Raw genomic sequence first — 23,578 nt, 5'->3', positions numbered from 1 at the left:
CTTAAGAGATAATTACGTAGGTATTTAGGGTATTTTTTTAATATTTTAAGGGCACTCAATATAAAACAGTAGTCGTATGTCGTATGATCGAAGCTCGGCTTGGCGAGCGTTAAGTTCTATAAAATTACTTCTTCTTCTTTTGATTTATGGCTTTTCGTAGTGCCAAAACAGCACAATGTACTTTGCCTGTGTCAAGTTGCTACTATAAAATTTAAACCTAGGTTTAAACCTGTCCATTTAGTTTGTGGTTGATGTTGACGTTTGAAAATTCGTTTTAGCTATTAATCTGTGCATTTAGCCGTTAAAAACCAAAGTTGAATTATAGAACTGATTTCATCTTTCTTTATTTGTTGATCGTTGATCTTTTATTTATGTAATTAATTTTGAGTGAATTGAAAACGTAATTATTTTATAGACTAAGTTGTGTGCATTATGGTGATTTCCATATCTTAAAATTTAAAAGGTATATAACCTAAAACCGGTATGGAAACAAAAAGTGAAATATTCTCCCAACGTTTGATAAAAGCAGTATTATGGAACATTTGCCTGCAATCTGTTATCGCTATACTATTGGTGTTTTTCATTCAAGTCGATTTGATCCACCCTATAAAGTGGATAACCTCTACGTTCGATGATATATTTAGCTGGAAATTGAGTCTCAACATAGTACTTCTTGGATTAGTATCTTTTTTTCAAGCTTACATCTATGGAAGTCAATATTCGAGACCAGTGCCGAAATACTTTACCAGAATCTCTATGTTAATGAACATCTTCAGTATGCAAAATATAATATTTAGTACACTGTATGCTCTAAATGGATATTTTACAATGAGTTTGTATTCATCTTTGGCTAAAAGTAACTTTAATGTTTTGAAGAAGAAATGTGAGAATTATGATGGGCAATGCTTGATAGAGCAAAGTTTGTTTTTGCAGATTGGTGGGATGTGGATGGGCTTATATTATTTCTCTAGATCTCATTTGTTTGGTGCAGCTGTTTTGACGTTCCCTCACATTTATCAAGAGAAATTTCAACAAATCAAACTGGTTATTAGCAACATTTTATCCATGGGATTCCAACATTCTATAACCCCTGTAGTTTATTATTGTGTATTTTACTACATTTGGGGCAGCAAACCAAGAAGTGTAGTATCTGATGTTTATAGCTTGTACTTGGAAGATCCACCATTAGACAATATCATCAGTTTAATTAGTTCAGGTATATGGATTGGACTTTGGTTCTACACAAGTCTGTTTTTTATATCTACTTATACTATGAAAACAGTTTTCAATATAGTGCTCACAGAACCTATGAAGTTCCCTATAGATTCCAATACACATATGACATTGGCCACTGCCCTCTCACAGCGATTACAGTTTACAAGTTACTTAGGCGCCCTGGATTTGAAGAATATGTCAATGACCGATCCTTCAAGAAGAGGTCAAACCTTTATGCTTTCACAGCCAGGTGGCCATCCTAAGAATTGGAACAACCTGCTAGAGAAATGTTTGTACATAATAAATGAATTTAATAAGGAGCTAGACAGTATTAATAGTGATTCTTATACTGCTGAAGTGGATGCAAAGAGTCAGAATGGTTTTAATAAAGTACTCCCAGATACTCCACCTCAATATACAGGATCACTACGAAACATGGCTCAGTCTCCTCAACTACTAGAATTAAAAAAACATGATAAAAAAACTGTTGATAATACATTTGCGACAGCAGTGAAAGAAGAGTTCAACAGTTTTATTCAGAAATTATGCCAAAAACCAGGCATAAATTATTTCTTTGGCGAGCTTGTTGATACTAAATTAAAATTTATTCTTATCCAAGCTCAGCCAGTTATGTGGACTTGTGAAGGACTTGCCAATATTGTATCATCATCTTTAAAAGAAGATAAATATGGTGTGACGCAACATGACTTGCCTACAGTATTATCAGCATTTGTTAGTCTTAAGCAGAACCTAGATAAATTAACTAAACCTGGTCTGGTGCCTAGAAAGCATATTCTTAATGATGCACTTGCAATAAAAATTAGATCTGCTCTCTTATCTTCAGTTAAAAGAAGTTTATATAAAATTGTACTCACATTTTCAAAATATATTCATGAGATACCATTAGATCCTGAGATACAAACTGCTATTCAACCATTTATACTGTGTAAAGAACCATGATTGATTTAATAAATAACTTTTCTATGTAATCATAATATTTTATTTTTTTTGTTTACTTCATCAGTTTATTATAGTTCCCACTTTTTTGCATAGGCTCCTCTGATATTAGAGAGGGGGTGTGTGGGAGCTTCTACCCACCACACTGATTTAAAATAATTAATATGTTGTGTTTCACAGAACTTTCAAAATTTAGCATGTTTTTAATGATTGCTGTCCCATGATAATGATAATAATAATCGGGCACAGGTGAGGCTTCTCCAAGTCAAGAAAATGACTAAATCCAATTTCCTAAGGTGGGGCTTGTGTTGAGAATTTCAATGCCACAAAACATTACCTTACAATTTATGGCCTAAATTGGGAACCATAGAGGCAACTCTCTCGCACTCTTGTATAAAAAAAATTAAGCTGCATATCAGATCCCTTGGAACATCGAAAGGGTGAGAAAATAAAATAAAACACGATCTTCAACAAAAACTTCTATTAAAATTTTACTAAATAAAATAAATTTTACACAATTAGTAATATAAGTTTTGTTCAGTATATCACAATCACAGCTACATCAATTGATTTTCTATTACTTAATACAATAAATCTGTTACGATAGTAACATACTAAATCAATGATAAATCTATAAAAAACTTAATCAATTATTTTTTAAGGTTTGTCCTGATTGACTCACAGATATCCTACAGACCAAACAGCTAAACAAAAAAATTTCAGAGAATATTCTGTGAACACCCTAGAGGTGTATTAAGAAAGGTTTTATTTTGCTCAACCCATAGGATAAAACATGAAATCAGTAAAACCAGAGAGGGCGAATTTACCATTATAATGAATAGGATTAATGATTGATGCAGTTAACATTTAATGACTCAAAAATCATGCAACAATTTTTTTTTGATAATTTTAGAATTGATTGAAGTTTTTTTTGAGAAAAAAAAAAAATTTAGAACGACGAACTTCGAAAAAATAACGATTTTATACAAAAAACGCGATTATTTCATAGAAGCGATCATGTTAAATTTTTTTAATTTATTTTTTCAAAAAATTCAATTAAAAACAAAACGTCCCGAAAGGTCAATTCTTGAGAGAGTTATGGCTATTTGAAAATAAAAAAGCCATTTTTTTTTAAAGCTTCATAACTTTTTTTGTGTTGGATAAAAAAATTTGAAAAAATTCTGAAAAACGTCTTTCATCAAGTAGAAAAAGATAAAAAAAATTCAGCGAAATCTTAAGTGGTAACGTTCAAAAGTGGTCGATTTGGCATGGAATACCCCATATGTATCCAATATTTTAGGATAGGATGTGTTAGGAAATATTTTTATTACTGAAACAGTTTAATGCTTGGTGAGAAGGGATATTTTGGGTGTTGTTTATAAATGTATTGAAAACCATAGTTTGATATATAATATGAACATTGATGTAAATTCTCGGCACCCTGAGCTATATTCTTTTAATTAAGGTTTATAATTAAAGTAGTGTGTCCTCATCTCGAAGTTCACTGCTCAATAGAAGGGAGCGTTGGCTGGCTGCACCCAGTAAAGCAGTCCTTTCGGCCGAGGATGTTGCAGACTCACAGCTCAGAGATGCTATGACAATGGTTGGTATTAAATAAATTACGGTACTCATGCATGTATTTTGTTGAATAAGGGAGTATAAAGTGCAAATAATAAAGAAAAAAAATTGGGCAAAAGTTAATTCATCACAAATAAGGACAAACAACCACATCAAAAGCAAAGCTTGTAGCAATGTTGGATTGAAACAAAATAGCTGATATATACTGATAAGATATAGAGTTATTTGATCACAGCAGCGTCTAAAAGGTAGGAGATAGATAAATAATAAATGTAGAGTGCATCCGAAATAAGAAAACAGTTTCTGTTTTTTTTTTACTTTTTACAGCCAATGATTCAATATTTTTGGTAGAAATAAAATGGCACCGCTACAGATCCTACAATGATTTGTTTGGTAACCCAAACCTACAAAGATTCTTTTTGGGTAGTTATTAACGTAGCTGAAGACATATCATTACTTTTAGAATTATCAAATTAGGTACAGTTTAGAGCTTGTATAGGTGGTAATATTTATGTACTTAGTAAATGGTTATCTAATTATGATGGTACTATTTTCTTACGACGAAAATATGAAGGAAAGAGGCATAGCAGTGAATAGTTTGATAGAAGAAAAGAGGAAGAGAGCTAGAGCGAGATTGTGAGAGGGGGAAAGGGAAGGGGATATTGCGAGGCGGTACATACGAGCGGTTTACCGTCGGGGCTAGCGTGCGGCGTGGCAGATTCGCTTCGTACTGCGCGTACAGACCCGCCCGGTGACTCCGACATAGAAGCTTGTAGGCTATAACTCTCCCTGGTAGATAAAATACTTATCACATAACTTAATAAAAAATGTTGAAATAGCACACAATCGACATAGGGCTATAATATTCTTATTTTTGTATTATTATTTATAGTAATAATTGACTGACCAAGCAGGTGGCCCAACTAATGGTAAGGCAAGTAATAAGCAGGGAATGCGAGGAACACTTTCTGCATCGTACTGCCCTGTGTCTATAAGTCCGTGGTAGAGGTATTAAGTCGCATGTCCACATAATTCCCCGGCAACCACGCTTTGCAGAACACAGAAACCGTGGTGCTTGGCCGCCGAAATAAGCATTCCGCTACCCAACCTGTCGCGTGTATTGCTCCGTTACAACAGCTTAAATTTCATAAAATGTAGAAGATAAAGACCATTAAAAGATTATTCACGACTCTGTGTTTTCGTACATCGTGAGGGATGCTGCATGCCTGGGAGAGTTCTACATAATGTTCTCATGGGCGTGGTGGACTAAGTTTAACGGCCTGATGATGATGACGATAAATTCCTTTAATGACTTAAAATTAAGAGTGAAGTTAAGTTTAAGTATCCACCGACAAGACAAGTAGACAAGTAGTAGTGCGTCTAGCTCACCTATATCCAGACGTGGAGGACGTCTGAGATATTTCGCTGTCGTAAGATGTATCAGTGACTGTTGTAGGCTGTAGGAGTGTCGGCCACGGGCGGCGCAATGGTGTGCTCTCAGGACCAGGTGATGAACATTCATCAGATTCTAAGCGAACATGCGATGCCTGAAAAAAAACAATACAGTTTAAAATTAGTACTAACTAAATTTAACATATTTGTTCATAGACTTTCTGATGGATGGGTGTTCTGAAGAGTTCTTAGCCTGTATGCCATATCTTTCTTTTCCCTGATCTTGTTCCAAAAAGCAGAATCTGGATCCCTTGTATTTTTATATAGGGAAATTTTTACAACGCTAATAGCAAATTAAAGCTCATTCAAATGGCGAACTATATACACATTAAAAGCAGACAATGCATTGGTGGCTCCTCTAAAGTGGTAGATGTTTTAACGTATCAGTACCTATTCTCTCTTCTCCAACAGTGAAATCTTCTAGGGTCACTGGTAGAGATCTCTTATAGAGACACCTAACTGTCTTCTAGCTTACATATTTATTATAACGATTCACTTTTTTTTTTCTAAATAATCAAAAAATAAATCATGCAACAGTAAAGCTTGAAAATAATAAGCAATCTAATCCAAAATCTTCAGATAATAGATTTTATATAGTATAATAGTGCTAATCATTTCTTCGCTCTAAATAATGACAAAAATAATAAATTCAATCAAAATAGTGTAAAACCAGGTGAATACCGCAGTTAATAATCAATCTTTTCCGAAATTTGCAGATTTTCCAAATGCTGAATTTTACCTCAGGCTTTGCGTGACGACTTCGTCGGAATTTGAAAGTCTTCTTGGAAGGTCCGTGAGCACGATGCAGTCTTGGTCGGTCGTCATCTCCGGCACCCTCTCCCGCTTCTTCACATGACTCCCCGGTCGACACGGCTGACACTGGAGAGAGAGGCGTTAATGCCGCCTCGCCTATTGCTCCTGCGATTTGGTTTGGTAGTTGTGTCAATAAAGAAAAATAGTTTTTTTATTATCTCTATGAAAATGGAAAGTTACAAAGACTTAAAAAGTAAGTTGTATATCCGTTTTTAAAGTCCTCTTAATCAAAAATGTACTGTGCGCTCCGTCTCATTTACTTACAAATATTTATTGCACATATAATATGCGTGTGAATGATAAGAAAAATTATATATTATAAATTATATATTGATAAGAAAATTATATATTATAAAATCAACCTAAGGTAGTCGTTTTCCACCATCTGGAGAGAAAATAGTAAATTTTTTATTCGATGTTCTTATACCTGTGGTCAATTTAAACTCGACTGATGGCACGAAACGCAGTTTTGTTTGCACATTTCCATACGGTGGTGTGCTAAGAACCTGTTTTTGGTCACCGCCAAAGTTGTTGTTTATTGTACCTGTGAAATGATAGTTCAGATTATAGTAGCTTTCTCGGCAACTATAAAATATATAATAATAGGAGGCTAACATGGTCTTCTTACCAACATTTGCATTATTAACGTTATTGTTGCTGTTGTCACTGAATCGGCCATTATTGTTGTTCGAGGCAAGGTCGAACACGTGTTGACTTGTTGTTGAACTGCTAGATAGTGATTCTGGAAATAAAACTTTAGTTTAACAGTTTAGTTTATTTAATGGCCATACTAAAAGCTCTTGGAAACATGACAATATTGTAAGTTATAAGATTGTTACAACTTTAATGCTTCTTGATTGTTGATACTAACCAAGTGCTTTCTCACGTCGTGCTTTATTAAACCTTGAAAGCATAGATGCGTTAAGATGAATGTTACAAGTCTAATACGAGCGATCTATGTTGGCTGGATACAAACCATGAATGTTACTTATCAATCTAGCCCAAAGTGTTAAGATAGCAGATTGAATTTAGTACTGCTATCCGTTTCGTACTATTCCCTGTAGATAAGGATAGTAGTACTAAATTCAAACTGCAATCTAAAGATATTGGGTTAGATTGATTTTTATAGCCCCCTTGGAAATGTCGCAGAAAATGTATGAACTCTCTCAGAAAATGTATAGCGGTCAAGATAAAGACAGGTAGACAAACAGAAATGAAAAACTTATTAAATTATTTGTTTAGATGGCTTTTGCATCGAAACCCTCTAACTAATTTTCAGAAAACAGCCGAGGACGTTCCTACTTGAAGAATCTCACTTGACCCCTAGACCAGAAGCTGGGTATGTCAATGATTATGGTGTTATAAATATACCGGAGTAGTTACCTCGTTGGGCCGAAAGCGGAGCGCAAGGATGGTCTGGTGTTCGAGGAGCGGGCGCGCGTCCCACTAGCATCGAGATGAGCGAAGGCCGGTGTTGTTGTTGCTTATCGGGCAATCCTGTCCGAGGCACCGCTTCCGATGCTCGCTTGCCACCACTTTGACCGATGTTCTCTAATTGTTCTGTTCATGGGGTACATCATCAGGCTATTAATGACTCGCCAACGCAGCATTACTACATTCAAATGATATTAATTCTTGTACTAAATTGTACTCAACATTATACTCAAATCGCAACTAAGGCCCAGAACGTCAACCTTTTGTATCTCCAATAATCAGAACTCGAAGTACATTATACAACAACCGCAAAAATTTTTAGCCTATTAAAGTTCCGTTGCTCGGTACTTAGCTCCTCTTCATAGCAGATACGCTTCTAGAAATAACATATAAGCTCTAATGCGGAAATTTTAACTTTTACTACTAAGTGAAGTAAGTGTATACCGCTAACTCTCTAAATCCGGGTGCTAAGCTAAGATTTTTTACCCAGCACCGCGTAAAAACACTTGTCGAACGAGGCAGTTTAGTACAGTATCTAAATGTATCGGACACTATTGACACGTTATTGACAAATGAGCTAGCTGGCGTATTTCGTAAATGTGAAACTAACCGGAGGGAATATTTTAACAAATGGTTGAAATCATTTGTTGGTAAATCAAACAATCAAAAACATCTTTTCCGGTAGTTTGCAGCGCTTAACTCAATAACTAACCGTGATGAAACACCTATGACCTATTTAGAATTTTCATTTCTGTAATGCACAGAATCCGATAGATTACAGCTAAAAGGTAAACAAAAGGCTTACCGAATTTATAATTGTCATGCGTGTCCCTCATTATGCGCAACTCTCGAGCCAGCTCTGCTAACAACGAGCCCCGAGCACGTGCCGCGGGCAACTTTAGTCCCCGGATACGCTCGCGTACCACGAACTGCATATGACGCTCGTGGTCGCCGATTGGCGGTTGAGATAGCTACAAGCGTATTAAAAATATCAGAGCTAAACTACATATTAGGTAAAATGTTTGGTGCAGTTCAATGTGAGACATTTTCCATGCCATTTCATTTCTTGAATAATTTTGTGGTTTAAACAACATGTGCAGATGCTCCGGTTTAGGAGTCTGTGAACTAGCTGCATACGTATTACTTTAATTTGTGCTGTTATTTAATATACGGACTATTTTTCGAACCTTAGCTATTTTTTCAGAGATAGTTCCGAATGGTTCTTTTTTTAATAGTCAATTAGGTACCATGAATAAGTTAGTAAATTAACAAAACTACTACGTATGTAATAATAAAAATAACTCATCGTTATATCTAAAAATCAATTTTAAAATATTGCCAAGGTTCAAAAATGTGCCCCGTAGCCATATTAATCTTCATTATGTATCAGTTCAACGACAGTAAAAAAAACCAACCGTACACATCAATTACAGCATTATAGTACATAAGTGGAGAACGATAAATGTAAAAGGTTATATATATATATAATTTTGTAGAGGACTTGAACATAATTATAAGCCAAACCTTACCTTATGCACGATAAATGGCTGCAGCAGTATGTAAAGAGGTGTACGATACGTGACTATGTATTCGAGGAAATCCCACAAATGATGAGCAGCCTCGTTTCGGCGTCCCAACTCACGCATAGCGCGCGCAATTCTGCCCCACTCACTGCACAGCTCGCTCGTGAAACATGCGCACAGCACTTTAAGAGCTGCAACATGAAAATAGCTGTTATGACCATAACTGAAAGACAAACAAATTTACCTAGAACTTTTAGAAATGAATTTTAGATTAGAGTTGATGTGGAAACTTATGAACACGCAAACCTTTCCTATTCTGTCTAATGACTGAAGGTTATGAACCTTCATACTCAAGTTTATGCAAATTAAATTATTACATGATCATTAATATCATAAATAGCAAAGTTTGGATGGACGTAAATGGACCTCGATGAAATATAGCACATAGACAAATTATGGTCTTGACGAGTACATAGGCTTTTTATCCCGAAAAATGTATTGTCCCCGTGGGATAGATTCGTTTTTATTCCACAAGTGATCGACATGTTGTTTTGTATAGTGATAGACGTACCCAAAAAGGCGATCCTGTACAGAATGTTGGACAAGCGAGTTGTGTTTCGCGTGTCTCGACTACCGGTGAAGGTGAGTGAATTTGCTCGTGCATCGGTACCCAACTTAGCATTGACCGCGAAAGCTTGTCCGGGCGGCGCGGGTGGGCATAGCGCGCTCACAACCACGGACACTAGATATGACACGTCCGATTGGCGGAGCGGTGGCACATCTGCACCATGAAAACAAAAAAAAAGTTAAAATTGCACACATACTATCACCACAGTATAAAGAAGAAAGACAGAAGTTCGACGCCTTTGATTGTGCCGCTCTTGGTAAATGCCGATATCGTTGTAAATGTCCTGTACTCGTTCCGCAACATTCTTTACTTATCGCTTGATTCTTTTGTCTAAGAGGCTTCGTCGGACCTCTTTATAATGTCCTAACCTATGTTTTCACCAAGGTCGAGATGTTCTGGCGCTTTAATAGGGCAAAGGCAGATCAAACCCTATAAGTTTATGCTCGCACAAAATCATCTCATATACAATTCTCGTAAAGATCGTTTTTGGACTCAAAAGGCACTTTAAAAACTAAAATAATTATTTTCCTCGCTATTGTTGAACAATATGCTACGTTGAATAGAACATTAGACGTGTACTACTGGCTGACTATTAATGTTTCAAAGAACTTTAGTACCTACTCAAAAAAGTTCAAGATTAGGATATTTAGGAGAAGACTATTAACGAAAAAAACAAAAAAAAAATTTTAAACTTATTTCGTTCACTTCAGTTCCTAAAAACAATAGTAGAATCAAAGGAGAAATAATCATGAAATGGTTTACCTTTTCGTCCGGCGCCGACTCTTAGGCTTAAAGGCATGATTAAATTCATAAGCATGTTTTCAGTTTTTTCGGCAGTTGGAAAAATTGCACTGCCACCGCACATTTGTTCTAATGTATAACTATCCTGCAACAATCATGTTGATATATTTTATATTAATACATTTTTAGTAAATTTAACGATACAATGTAGTACATCTAGACGTAGCAATTTTCTCATTACATAAATTATTATAATTAGTTTAATAGATAACTAGATATGTAGCAGTGAAGCCATTAGTGGTGAAAACAGGTCAGTTTTTAACATTTTTAGAGATATTTCATTTGATAATTAACTGTAATTTTATGCTTACCCCAGTATGGCCAACTTGCAATGCGATCAAACGAACAACAGTGCTGCCAAAGTGCGGTGGTGGAGGTTGCGACATTAGAGCAGCAGTTGCCGACGATAAGTTTTCTCCGCTATTATTATCTGATACTATTAACGCCTAAAAATAATTTTCGTTAATACGACCATCCTATATAGGATACTATAAACAATAAACATTGAAGCATATATTTATTTCTTTTTACTTGAAGCGTTTGTACGAACTCGCCTAGCCTTAACATTTCGGCCTAGTGAGAACCTAGTTTGATCGTCGGCACGTTCCTGTTACTTTAGGCCTAATCAGTTTCCGGTAACTTGCTTTTACGATTAAGGAAAACATCGCGAGGAAACCTGCATGGCTAAGACTTCTTTATAATGTCTCAAAGACGTGAGACCATTACCAGCGTGACGTCGGTTATGGGTTAACAATGATGGGTTAACAAATAACTACCTGAACAGTGTTAAGAAGTGTTTTGACTTGCTGCCAATGCACTATATATGGGCATCGTAACATCGTTTCATATATTCCTTTGAGTAAAATGGCGGCGGAATCCCAATCCGTATTTCTCTGAAAAATTAATAATAAATTATAAATAATTTATCATAATTATTTTATAATTATCAAAGTTAATAATAATTATAGATTGATTGAAGAAATTTATTGGAATTGCAATGCACTTTCGACTCTAGTCTAACATGTTTTCATGTCACCACCAACGCCATTTTTTATTCCAATTTGGTACGTCACATTATTTGCAAGATAATATTTGTATTGCTTTGGGACTTACCCTTATACTAGGTTTTTTAGCAATCTTCATAAAGACTTTATCAAGTCTGCGTAAAATCATAATGAGTGCGGGTTTTAACGAATCATCGGCCCAATCTGCAGCTGGAAGGACTTGCATCATATACTGTTGTAAGCCTCTGCAACCCATAGATTCCGGGTCGTATGGGGAAACTTTTAACAATGAGTGGGCTATTTCGGCTAGTCTCTGGAAATTATATATAACATTGAATTTCATTATAATTTCAAATGCAATGTTTTATGAGTCTCGGAAAGCCGAGACACTTTAAGTAAAAGTACAAATACTGTTTGAGCTGTGAGAGAAAGCTGTAACTTTTTATCTCGACACTAGTCGTAATTTATTATGACACGATAACAGCAGAATTCAATTTATAATATACAAAGAGCGGTGTCGATAGATAACCTTGAAATGTCTAGCCCTGATGTACTAGAATTACATGTATCTAAGCTAGGCTCTAAAAGGTTCTGTTTAAGAAACCAGAGTATTTTAGAAAGTTACAGAAGAAATAGGTAATTTCTTTACCGCATGTGACTTCGAATCGAGGAGTTCCACAGGTTTCCCTTCACTTCCTCCACTCCCTTTAGACCCGTTCAAGTCCACCAAACGCGTTGTGGCGCGGTCGATAAAATCGCCTACTAATGACAGAAGTACGTCTCGGGGACGACGATATTCAGCGCGTACGAGCTATCCAAAGTAAATATACTCATGATCATGGAAAGTGAATACATATAGGAATACTGGTTATGTTATCTTTTTTAGTTTATAATACCCAAGGAAGGCCAATTTGAGACAACCGGTGGGTCGTTAAAAGATGTTAAAACCAAAACAACACGTTTGTCTTCAAGTTTGAAGAAGACATTTTGTGCTGAGCACTTATAAATTTCGAAATTGTTGGCAAAAGGGACGTCACTGCATTGTCCTTCTTCAGTTACAATGACAATGGTATCGGTTTTTGGTTTTAATATAATATTGATAGTTGAATAATGGGTGCTCAATTAGATCAGCTATTTATGAGTTTCGTAAATGGTTTCAGTTATTTAGCAGTATGATTTTTGTTTACGTTGCTACTGTACCATTGTAACATGATTTTGTTAGATATCAGTATTGTAACGACAGTACAGCTTGCCGGGCTTGAAACCGGTTTTGAAATAACCCTAAACTATTTAAATTGAAACGGGTTTCAATCAAAAAATTGTTTTGCGGACGAAATATCAACCACCTACTACTCTGCTAAATGCGAGGTCGAATACGAGCGATCAATCAACCCAGTCAATGTCTACACAAGGCAACGGCTCACTAACCAGTTGATCGGCTGATCGTTCTCAAATACTAATCGGCTTAGGAGAAGTGTTTTTACAATAAAATTCCTGTTCTTTAGTACAGTAGAAAATTATTCATTAAAAATTTACAGGCTTCAAGTTATGATAACCTACCTCAGAATCCTCAGTGCCTGTATAGTCAGTGACTGGAGGCATACGAGAGTGGTCACTAACGTAACGCGAATGCGATTCATCGTCCAGTATATCAAGCGTCATGAAAGGAGTCGCAGCCGGCCTAGGACACCCACGTTGGGAGGAACCTTTGTGTTCTGGTGAAGTTCGGTAAGGGCCGTTGTATGATCTTGAAATAAATGATAAAATAAAGAATTCCATTGATTAATTATTGTATTATGAAAAATATATCCGGAGCATCCTCAGGAGATGTTGATTTTACAATGAATAATTGTCTTAACAATTTTGTCTCAAAAATTGATCGTTGTAAAGTCAACATCTCTCCGGTTTCGGAGCGAAACGTGCGTAGAGGGTACATTGCCGAAGATCTGTTTGGTGTGGAGTATAAGGATTGAAGAAATTATAAATTACACCATACAGATTCTCCCGCTTTTCGCGGAGTATAGCAAATTAAGACTAATTTTCATAATATATCATGGATTTCCGCAAAGTAACGCCTGCTTCTATCCAATATCCAAGATTCATTATTGAGTAAAAATTTGGAAACCCGCTTCGATTCTACATGTTAGAAATATTGAAGGTTCTGTAAATTATCTTTATTGTAAGATACTGTTACTGAGACGTTTTTTTAGACTTTCTATATTCTTTTCTTATATGAGCAAAGATACGTGCTTAATAGTGAGGCATTCATACCCTGACGAAGATTATAATCGTTATGGCGTGCAAAATGCATCATCAATAATCTATGACAGTCCACTGCTGGACTGAAAGTGTCTCCCAACAGCAGGGTCCGTCTATTTTCACCACGCTGGGTAACGGGTTGGTGATCGCAGTAGATGTTAGTATTAGCACATTGGACGCTACTGCCTCATCTGGATTATATTCTTTTAGCTGCCTTGTACGACACTCCAGGAAGAGGTTGTAACCTACACCGGTTGTTACAACTGTATAATGATCTGCCATCACCACACGGCAAGCATATAATTTTTGAGCAGTGTCGTGTCGCATGTAACTTTTTAGTGCTCAAGTAATAACGTTATGAAAATTCCTGTAAATTGACGATTTTTTTAGGATTTTTGAGGATTTTGTCTGCCTGCGTACCTGTAATATGAATCAAAATGTAAAACAACTTACTTGGATAGTCCTTCACAGTTATTGACAAGAGTTTTAATGGCAATGGCAAGCTGCTGAATGATTTCTTTCTCAGTTTTGCCCTCTCGGTTATAGGTCGGAAGTTGTATTTGCTTCACGTAGCATGGCAGTATCGCTTCGAGTATAATCTGTAAGCATGAAAGTTAATAAATATAAATATTACAACTTACAATATTATTCCAAATATAATGAGACATGGTATTTCGAATAATATTGTAATTTATAAAGTCATAACAATTTATAAATCCAAGGTTACTCGAAAGGCGACACCAAGACTTTTTTCTTTTTCTAGTTCTTATCCCACGTTATGTATAGGTAAGTGTAAGTTATTGCGTATTTTTAATGGCAACTTTGTATAGTTATTAGTCTTCAAGTATGATGTGCAGAAAAAGTTGTAGAGCAAGATTTTTATTGTTGTTAATATTGTATCTCTACTATATTAAAATATTTACAACAATAAAAAAAATATTACTCCCTTCCAACAAGTCTTGTAGATTGGTTACGCCCATTCAATGTAAACTTACAAGCATTTGATATCCTCGCATACTTTCAGCAGAGTACGATACAACCATCACACAAAGGCTGATGCAATCCAATACATTGACCATTTCGTCTTCATCTCGATAGCAAAAGTCTATAGGTTTGAGTGGCTTTTCTTCTTTAATTAGTTCTGCTATGTGAAGTGGGTCAGGTGATGGAGTTTCCAGACTGAGTAGAAGATTGAAAAGACAGCTGGATTGCACCTAGAATGTTAATAATGTAGGACAAATTAACGATGGCACCTTTAATTGTCGAGGTATAATAATATGGTCTAGGGAAATAATCTATTTTCAATTAAAACACTGAATTTAAACATCTCGAATAATCTCATACACAACACGTGAGCTAGACATGAGTAGTTTAGGTATCGGGTATATTACTTACTTTGCTAGCGTCCCCAAAAGATGCCTCCTCGTCAGTATCCAGTATAGCGGATACTGAACCGAACATTTGTAAAATGAATGGTTTTCTATTGAGCAAATAGAATTGCTTCACGGCATATTCTATCGTTGTCGTCACTAGCTTATTTGTTTGGAAATTCGAGTATATTTGTAGGAGTGTCGGCATTATGAGAAGATAGCTGAAAAGTTTAAATTTTACTATGAATATTCAGGCATATAACGCATATAGCGTTTTTATAACTATTGACTATTTATTTATAGTGAAAATGAATATCTTCGAAACTGTTAAAAATCTGTAAATTAATTATTAAGTTCGATTTTTTAAGAAAATGTGATTGAAATAACAAAATGTTTTAATACATCTCCGCTTCTCCTTATAACCAAATTTAACCTATTATTACTACTTTTCAATTGCGATTTTGAAGTAGTTTTTTTGGGTAGCACAGGGAGGTGTTTATTTTATGGCATATGCTATTATTGCGCATAAAGTACGTTCTTCACGTTAAAAATACGAAACTAACCGTCTAGTCAAGATATAAAACAATGTGAATTACCCATTAGTAGAGAATATGTTTTTGAAGTTAAAAGCAGCGTTTACATAAGTTGCTATAACATATCGGAGAATCAGGGAGTCTTCACTGTGAAGCATCAAGGCCCCATTGAGTACGTTCAAGAACAGATGTATATCTCTCGATGACGTAAAATTTCCTGCCATTGCTTCGAACATACGGGCAATAAGACGCACCCACCTAAAATAATTTTTAATTTTTAGTAAGATTTTGCAATAATAATTTATGAAATATCTGAAAATTCGTATTAATATGTCGTTTGTTAAGTAATTTCAACGAAATCAAAATTACGACGAAACAAATTAATTAATCTACTTTGTAATTTTCAGGAAGAGTTAGACTTAGAAGACTGTCACAAAAACATACATAAACTTATGTAGAACGTCTAAGCCAAGCAGAGTTGAGCCCAATGGCCCTCGGCTATACAAAACCAGATCCGCTTCCAGAGCTTTCCTCGGAAAAGATGGCAATTTCATGAGCTCATCGTGAAGAAATACAACTCTTTGAACGACCTGTAAAGTAAGATTGTACGATTTACACCAATAAAAATAATATTAAGCTAATAAATAATCTTTAGCCTACATATTCTAATTATGTCATTAAAATGACTTTTATAGCACTCAATCCAGATAAGATTCTATTTAGAAGATTTATTAAAATTCTATTTCTCGCGTGTATATTCTTTTAACGATATAGTGTAAGCGCTCCTTAAAAAAACTCACCATGTCCACATTTTTTAGTATAGCCCAAGTAAGTGATACTTTGCCGATTTCAACAAATTTCTGTAACAGTTCCTGCTGTTGTAATTTTTCAAAAGCCTCCTCTGGCTCCAAATGTACCAATCCCAGTTGAGGATATTGAGATCGCTTGAAGAAATAATGATCGCGGACGTAACTTTGGGCGTTGTGAATTTGACCTAAAATTCGAAATTAGTTGTAGCAATCAAATTTACAAGGCTATTCGGAAAGAGGTTTACAGCTGTGGTGTACCATATAAAGATTTTCCTATTAAAGCAAAATAAAATAAACGAAATAAAATATGTTGATGAGGTCTTATTACCGTACTAATCACAGTTTTCATTTAACTAAATAAATAATTAGAGCACTAACTGTGTCAATGAAGAAGAAGAAAAAAAATCTTTTATAGAGATATTTTAATTTAATATAACATCACAGATTTCAAAAAAAATCTGATTCAAGAAGAATGTTTCCTTAAAAAATAAAACTTACGTGTCTTAAAGTCAACTAGAAAGTGTTCGTCATGTAATTTTTCAGGAATGCCAAAGTAGTCTAGAGATTCTCTTAAAATTTGACAGAATTGGGTGTCCTCTTGAACCGGGAATTGGGACGGTATACTACCTTCGTTGTCAGCTAAAAATAACGAAAATTTGATTTCGAAACGTTTCAGTATAAGGTTAAAACTCCGCAACTAAATTAAAAAGGTCCACATTTTTGCTGCGAAGTGAATTGTGGTGAATGGAAACAATATAGAATACGTTAGAGACTAAAAATAGCCTACGCATGTTATCCACCGTATAAAGAATGATGCAGTTTTAGGATTTACGGAAGTGTTTATTTTATACCTTTTTAAAAACTTAAAAGAAACAATTACAACTTTAAAAATATTAACACTTACACGGACCGTGTACAATGATCTTTTTAGCGGCGGGCACGTTTGCAGTTAGCAGAATTGAAGCGTCGCATTGTTCCTTACGCAATATTTGTTTTAAATCCTTGAACATTATACCGTGGACGCTGTGTACTACCTTTAAAAATATTGGTTCATAAAGTAAAGAATGAAAGTTAAATGCACAAGTGAACTAAAATGTACGTAAATCATTAAACAATGTGTTCGGAAGAATACAGACCATCCACAGAATTGACAATGCTGCGCCGATAAGTCTTTGTCCATCTTCATGCGGTGATCTCACGTAGAACATAACATATCCAATAATATAGTTGTACAATGCGAACGCAGCCTGTTGTGGTAATCTTGGTATAAAACGTATTAAATGACGCAGGAGTTTAAACATCTCATCTTGGTGGTCTCTTGTTAGCCTTTCTAACACGTGGCGTAGAAATAGAGCAGAATCTTCCACAAGACATCCCCATATAACCTAAGACAAATTTATTTTAGACAATGGTACCAGTGAAACGTTTAATCCTTACTTAAAGAAAACGGCTTTAAAGCTTTAAAAGCTGAAGAATTTGTAAGTATTAACGCACTATAAACAACCAAGACTGAATAGTTAGTCATAGATATTTTTTGGAAACTTCATTATCCTACAATAACTAATCATTAAACAATAAACGAAGTGAAAATACTGGTGATAAAAATTATACCTGATAAGCTATTTCATATACCGAGCATCCTTCCCGGGACACGGCAGCATCGTCTAATAATGATATGATTTCGGCCACCGCAGAACACAGTACAGAGGGAAATAACGCTGAAGCCACTTGCGTGTGATGTGATCCACGCACTCCTTCAACGATTTCCTCATCAGCTGGGGCTAAAAGAAATGGGAAGGTATAATAAGTATCCGTTATTTTTGCAGGGCTTGCTAACAAAAATGGGTACGCAACGTGCTTTTTCAGAGACAAAGACGTTATATCTGACACAAGCAATGAAATATTTAAAAAAAAACATTTACCGAAATTAACTCCTAAGTTAGCCGCTAAATTTTTTTTTGGGAAATCTTCGTTCCCTGAATGTATCTATCTTCTATACACCTTTTCTCGCAAAAACTAAAATAGCTCCACTGACATGCAAATCTTTTAGACTGTTTTAATAAATACCTAAAGGGACGGCCTGAAAATCTTTTTTCTTTTGTGATAACGTTTTATAGATGCGAGTTCGATAAGGATTGATAATCGATTCAGAAAACTCTTACAAACAAACATTAGTAAATAGTCTAAAACAAGTAGAGTTCAGCAGAATTTATTTAAACATAATTAATCTAGAATATGGTTTTTAAAATGCTGAGTATTCCAAAACAAACAATTTTAATAATATCTATGTAGTTGTTCAAAGCGAAAACTATCTTGACAAAATATCGAACTAAATTGTTATCCGCCATAAACGATTAAAGAAAAGTTTCTCATTCAAAAATGCGAAAAAATAGTGGAAATGGCAAAGTGCACGGGGCGGCCACATAGCATTTTAGTTCGTGTTTTAGTTTGCAAAATTGTTAAATCTAATCCGATCAGGGCTCAACTATACTCACGTTCAATATGATCGTCTGTAACGTGATCTAACGCAGGTTCTCGCGCAGCTTGACGAGTTATTGGAATCGTTGTAATAAGAAAACTCTCCCGTTCGGCCTTTTTCTTGTCGTCGCGTTGTTGTAGCGCCTTTTTGATGGCTTCGGTTTGTTGCTTTTTGCGGGTTTTAGTTGCGGTAACTAATGATCGCTGTAATGATGGTTAACGTCCGTTTTCTATATTCAATCTATCTATAATCTGTAGATGAGTTACTCAGCAAAGTTGTTATCTTTTAATAAATTTATGGATATTTTTTGACAATAAAAGTGTTACTAAGTAATAAAACGATAGATTATGGATTATTCAGTCTGAATATAGAAAATGGACATTAGTCAGACAATGCTTTGGTAGGTGGATATCTTTCAAGCGTAAATTTAATACAATCAAATTACCTCTTCTTCATTTGTTACTAAATCGGTTATCTATTGCTATGAATGCGAGGGTGTCGTTCTGTTTGTAACCCATGATCACATCAATCACTGCAGCGATCTTGTTGAAATTTGGCACATATGTAGCTTACAACCTGGAGATGTTAAGAGTCAATCGCCCGGAAAAGCCAGGGCAACCTTCCCGGGGCATGAATGAATAAAAGTATATTCATTTGTACATCTCAAAAGTATACGACTTGGGGAATTTGGGGCATCTTTAAATAACTAATGATATCGCTAATGATATTAGCGAAATTTTTAATACACAGTTACACAACGCAGATAAACCCTTGAGATCACAGTTAATTAAGCTCAGTATCCAGTTCTGTGATAAGAGTTTTATAATTGTAAAAACTACTTACATGTCGCTCTTGGTTGAGGGTCATTTCCATATCCTTATCTTTTACTTGTGGACTCCATGGTGGATCCACAACAGCTAACGATTCGATTCCTATCTTTGGCGAAGGTAGAGTGAATTCGATACCAGGAGGAGGCACTTTGAATGTCATTGAAGCACCCTCCTCCATTCGAGGCCATACTTGGTATCGTAGTTTCCACATAACTTGGAATCGTAATATAGCATTGATTCTGTAACAGGAAAGCCAAATATGTTAATGAAGAAAAGAGGTGAGTTTAGCTTTTTAAAGATTACCCAAGATCCTCCATATACATTTTTGCTCACCTGGTCGATAGTGATACCCATAGTCTTGATGTGGAACACAACATTTTACGGAGTTTAATTTTGAACAGGGTTGGAAAAGCTTTAGAAATGATGTCACAAAAAAATATATAAGAGCTGTATACTGGATGATTTATATCATTGCATCAACATTAAAATATAGATAGTAAATGAAGGTTGGCGGATTGTCTTCAAATATGTATAGCCGGCGGCTTCGGGGCATCAAGTCACAGCCTCGAATAGCGAAACCTTATGGCGCGAAAAACGCAACAAAAACTTTTAAACATCCTGTACTGGTTTTATTTCCAGATTGGACTAAAATTTGGTTATAAAGTATACCTGACGGAAGGGTCGGGGTGTTTAAGATGTCGATGCATGAGATGTGCTGCTGCGGCCGGTGCCTTCACAGCTGTGAGGATGAAAAGCGCGGCCGCACACGCACTTAGCTCGCGGTCCGCTTCTAGCAAAAGATGCCATGCGGCACCCGCAGCGTCCGCGAATACGTCCTCGGGCAGTGTGGTTGCACCTTTAACTAATGCAGCTAAAGGCGCGTGGTAAGCGTCGCGTACCTGATAAAAAATAATTTTCCTTTAGAATTTTTGAAAAACCTATTTTAGTTAAGTAAAGAGATCTGCGTAAAACAGGATTAGCTCAATTATTGCCATTTCTGTTGTACACAAATCTCTAAACTAAGCTAACGAGTCTAACAAAAGTGCTAAAATCTTTTTGAGCAGGCCAAAATCGGCAGGCACTAATGCAATGTGGGTAGGATTAACTCCTTCTTTTTTAATTCCTTTTCGATTAACTACGGACATTATTTATGTGTTGCTAACAGTTTCATCTCATCAAATTGTTTTTGCCGAATTTCGTCAAATTTGTTTAGTCATGCAAAGTTCGGAAAGTTCGAAAGTCGAAGGTCGGGAAAGTTTTTTGGATAAAACGATCGTATGGCCGTCTACAGGAATGTGTCATATTTTGACAAGATCTGTTATGCGGTTTCGAAGCACATACACATTTTGTCAATTATTGTTATAATTAGCATAAAATTTCGATCTTCTTCCATAAAACTCTACTCCCTCCGTGAAAAATTTAAAGAAATAAGTATCCTTACGGTAGCCTCACAATATATTTATAACAATATAGTATTTGTAAAACAACATATTAGTCTTTATTAACAAAAAGTGGATATATACAGTCGACTTACAAGAAATGGTCATAAATTAGTGACATCTGCATATCGTCTGCGAAAGGTGGAGAAGTCATTTGTGGGACTGAGTATACGCTTTTATAATATGATTCCTAAGGTAATTTTGGACCTACCAATGCATAAGTTTAAAGAATGTGTTAAAACACATTTATTACAGCGAGGTTATTATACAATTGATGAACTTCTTAATGACAAGGTTGCTTGGAAGCATCCGGCTCCGCTTTCATCTCTCACAAGATAGAAAAATGAATTTTAAAATGAAGATGTAAATTGTTAATGTTGGAAAAGAGCAACTGCTGAGTTTCTTGCCGGCTTCTTCTCGGTAGAATCTGCCTTCCGAACCGGTGGTAGAGTCACTACACACAGACAGACTTGACGTTTTAAAAGTGCTTATATTAGGCCTACTTGAAATAAATGAATTTTGAATTTTTTTGAATTTTGAATACAATTTCAAGTATATCCGCATAAATTTATATTTATAATTTATTTTAATAAGCCAAATTGTTAATGAAAACTTACGTGCGTTTTGATGTACTTCAGTATAGGCGGTGGCTCAAGGGGTGGATACGGTATGGTACCAGGCTTATTAACGGGCGGTACTTCATTGGTGGGTACAGTAGTTTCCACTCCAGAAGTACGGTAAGCCAAACCTGCACTCTCTATCACAGATCGATCGATTCTAGAAGTAAAAACAAAATATTGTGGCACTGTTTACGGTTTCATGCTTTTAATTTGGAATTTAAAAATCGGCTGAGATCTGTTTCTAGTGGTACTTTTTGTCGATAGCGACGTGAGGTAAAGGTGTCTTACTTATTCATTATGAATTACCCTTCCAGATTATTGTGTTTTTATCGTAGAATTTTCATGTACGATTGCATTTAGAAATTATGAAAGCAATACAAATAACTATTGAAAATATGAGGGAGCACAAAGCGGTGATAGCCCAGTGGGTAGCACTTTGATTTCAGTTTCAGTTTCCTTTCAGTTGCCTTTGAGAATATTATAGAATTCTATAATTTTCTCAAAGGCGTGTGGACTCTACCAATTCTCACTGGGCCACCGTGGTGGACTACGGTCTTAACTCCTTCTCATAGCGGGAGTTATGATGAATATGAGGAAGTAAAAATATAAAAGAAATACTCTCAGTTTTCGTTTTTAACTACTTCGTTTGTCTAATGGTTAGCACGTTGAATCCCGATTAAAAATTAGGTTCGATCGATTCCCGGGTCGAGTATTTGTCATTTTTGAGACGTCGAGTTGACAATATAGATTATTATTACTTACATGTCATACAAATCGAGAAAGTCTGGTAACCAGTATAATCATATAAATCAGCATGGAAGGTCTATTCTTTCATTGAAGGTCTGTGCCCAGTAGCCGAGCTAACGATTTTTTAATTCTTTGTTCCACTACAAGTTAGCCATTGATTACAACCTCACCAAATGGCATGTGATGATGTAATCCAAGATATATTATTTTCAGGTTACCTATATTCAGGGTAAATACAAAAACCACAAGGCGGATATACATCCAGACCATTCCTACAAGTTCTATTAACGTTATAGAACGTAGTCTTAATTTTTTTTTCTTTAGTTACTACTGCTAGTGCAACCCTCCCGAGCGCAAAAATCTTCAATAATTAAGATTATCGTAATGTAAGCGAGATGTAAACATTGATGTATTTTTATTTATAATAAACAGATTTAAATTTATGTTAACCTATTAGACTTTGGTATGGCAGTTATATCAAACTGATACCGCTTATCGGTTTCTACATGGTTCCGGAATGCTATGTCGCGTCGCGGCACGTATATGTCGGTAGGATGCTAACTAGTCACGGCCGAAGCCTGCTACCACTGCTAGGCTGACAATAATGATTAATTGCTTTTTCTTACCTATCACTTGCATTTTCGGAAGGCTTTCTTGCGCGCCGACCTCTTCTCGCTCCACCGGGTCCCTCTTCGTTGTTAGTCGTATTTATTTCTGGACCAAATTTTTCACCATATATCTGAAGAAAGGTGTAACTATAATATTTTCATTACAATAGCCTATAACAGTTCACGGCCTCCTGCGATGGGAGGGTTCGCTTATAATCATCACGCTGGGCAGACGGGTTTTGGAACGCAGAAACGCTGTGCCCTGTTCTACTTTATATTCTCTTAGTAGCCTTGTACGATATCCGCGTGAAAAGGTGGAGACTGTACCACACGGCACGAGGGAAACAAAAAGTTTCATTAAAATCGGTTTTGATATGACAGAGTTATGGTTCTTCTTCAGAAGACAGAGTTATGGTACGAAGTCTTCTAAATCTTTCATTCCTTATCCCGCAGGAACCTCATTGTTGTTGGGATTAAAA

The 23,578-nt window shown here is 35.7% G+C and overlaps 2 protein-coding genes across 8 annotated transcripts in view; one reads left to right on the top strand and one right to left on the bottom strand.

The window, feature by feature from the left end:
• Positions 1-240: 240 nt before the first annotated feature.
• On the top strand, positions 241-2,210 carry LOC120626982 (nucleoporin NDC1-like). Its single transcript, XM_039894818.1, has one exon. It carries the CDS (start codon positions 484-486, stop codon positions 2,173-2,175), a length of 1,692 nt encoding a protein of 563 aa, XP_039750752.1. The 5' UTR covers positions 241-483; the 3' UTR covers positions 2,176-2,210.
• A 1,123-nt stretch (positions 2,211-3,333) lies between these two features.
• Positions 3,334-23,578, bottom strand: part of LOC120626722 (protein unc-80 homolog) — a 38,876-nt gene continuing 18,631 nt past the window's right edge. For all 7 annotated transcript variants that reach the window (XM_039894371.1, XM_039894372.1, XM_039894374.1 and 4 more), the window contains 31 exons: positions 23,118-23,230; positions 21,742-21,901; positions 20,355-20,584; positions 19,699-19,924; positions 18,872-19,058; positions 17,988-18,157; positions 17,513-17,761; positions 17,281-17,410; positions 16,875-17,015; positions 16,368-16,561; positions 16,012-16,157; positions 15,631-15,825; positions 15,060-15,255; positions 14,660-14,878; positions 14,118-14,263; positions 12,966-13,152; positions 12,055-12,216; positions 11,515-11,718; positions 11,178-11,294; positions 10,713-10,847; positions 10,363-10,486; positions 9,544-9,753; positions 8,979-9,163; positions 8,255-8,420; positions 7,399-7,575; positions 6,644-6,757; positions 6,443-6,559; positions 5,942-6,120; positions 5,140-5,297; positions 4,442-4,539; positions 3,334-3,764 (listed from right to left, as the gene is read on the bottom strand). In XM_039894371.1, coding sequence (XP_039750305.1) covers positions 3,646-3,764; positions 4,442-4,539; positions 5,140-5,297; positions 5,942-6,120; positions 6,443-6,559; positions 6,644-6,757; positions 7,399-7,575; positions 8,255-8,420; positions 8,979-9,163; positions 9,544-9,753; positions 10,363-10,486; positions 10,713-10,847; positions 11,178-11,294; positions 11,515-11,718; positions 12,055-12,216; positions 12,966-13,152; positions 14,118-14,263; positions 14,660-14,878; positions 15,060-15,255; positions 15,631-15,825; positions 16,012-16,157; positions 16,368-16,561; positions 16,875-17,015; positions 17,281-17,410; positions 17,513-17,761; positions 17,988-18,157; positions 18,872-19,058; positions 19,699-19,924; positions 20,355-20,584; positions 21,742-21,901; positions 23,118-23,230 — 5,154 coding nt within the window. In that variant the 3' untranslated portion in view covers positions 3,334-3,645. The remainder of the gene's footprint in view (positions 3,765-4,441; positions 4,540-5,139; positions 5,298-5,941; positions 6,121-6,442; positions 6,560-6,643; positions 6,758-7,398; positions 7,576-8,254; positions 8,421-8,978; positions 9,164-9,543; positions 9,754-10,362; positions 10,487-10,712; positions 10,848-11,177; positions 11,295-11,514; positions 11,719-12,054; positions 12,217-12,965; positions 13,153-14,117; positions 14,264-14,659; positions 14,879-15,059; positions 15,256-15,630; positions 15,826-16,011; positions 16,158-16,367; positions 16,562-16,874; positions 17,016-17,280; positions 17,411-17,512; positions 17,762-17,987; positions 18,158-18,871; positions 19,059-19,698; positions 19,925-20,354; positions 20,585-21,741; positions 21,902-23,117; positions 23,231-23,578) is intronic.

This window comes from Pararge aegeria, chromosome 10, assembly GCF_905163445.1.
Source record: "Pararge aegeria chromosome 10, ilParAegt1.1, whole genome shotgun sequence".
NCBI classification, from domain to species: Eukaryota; Metazoa; Arthropoda; class Insecta; order Lepidoptera; family Nymphalidae; genus Pararge; species Pararge aegeria.
The sequence above is the reverse complement of the archived record's forward strand: the minus strand, read 5'-3'. Positions and strand labels throughout refer to the sequence as shown.

Coding starts and splice junctions, on each gene's coding strand:
- LOC120626982 (XM_039894818.1), top strand. CDS start 484: ATGGAAACAAAAAGTGAAATATTCTCCCAACGTTTGATAAAAGCAGTA.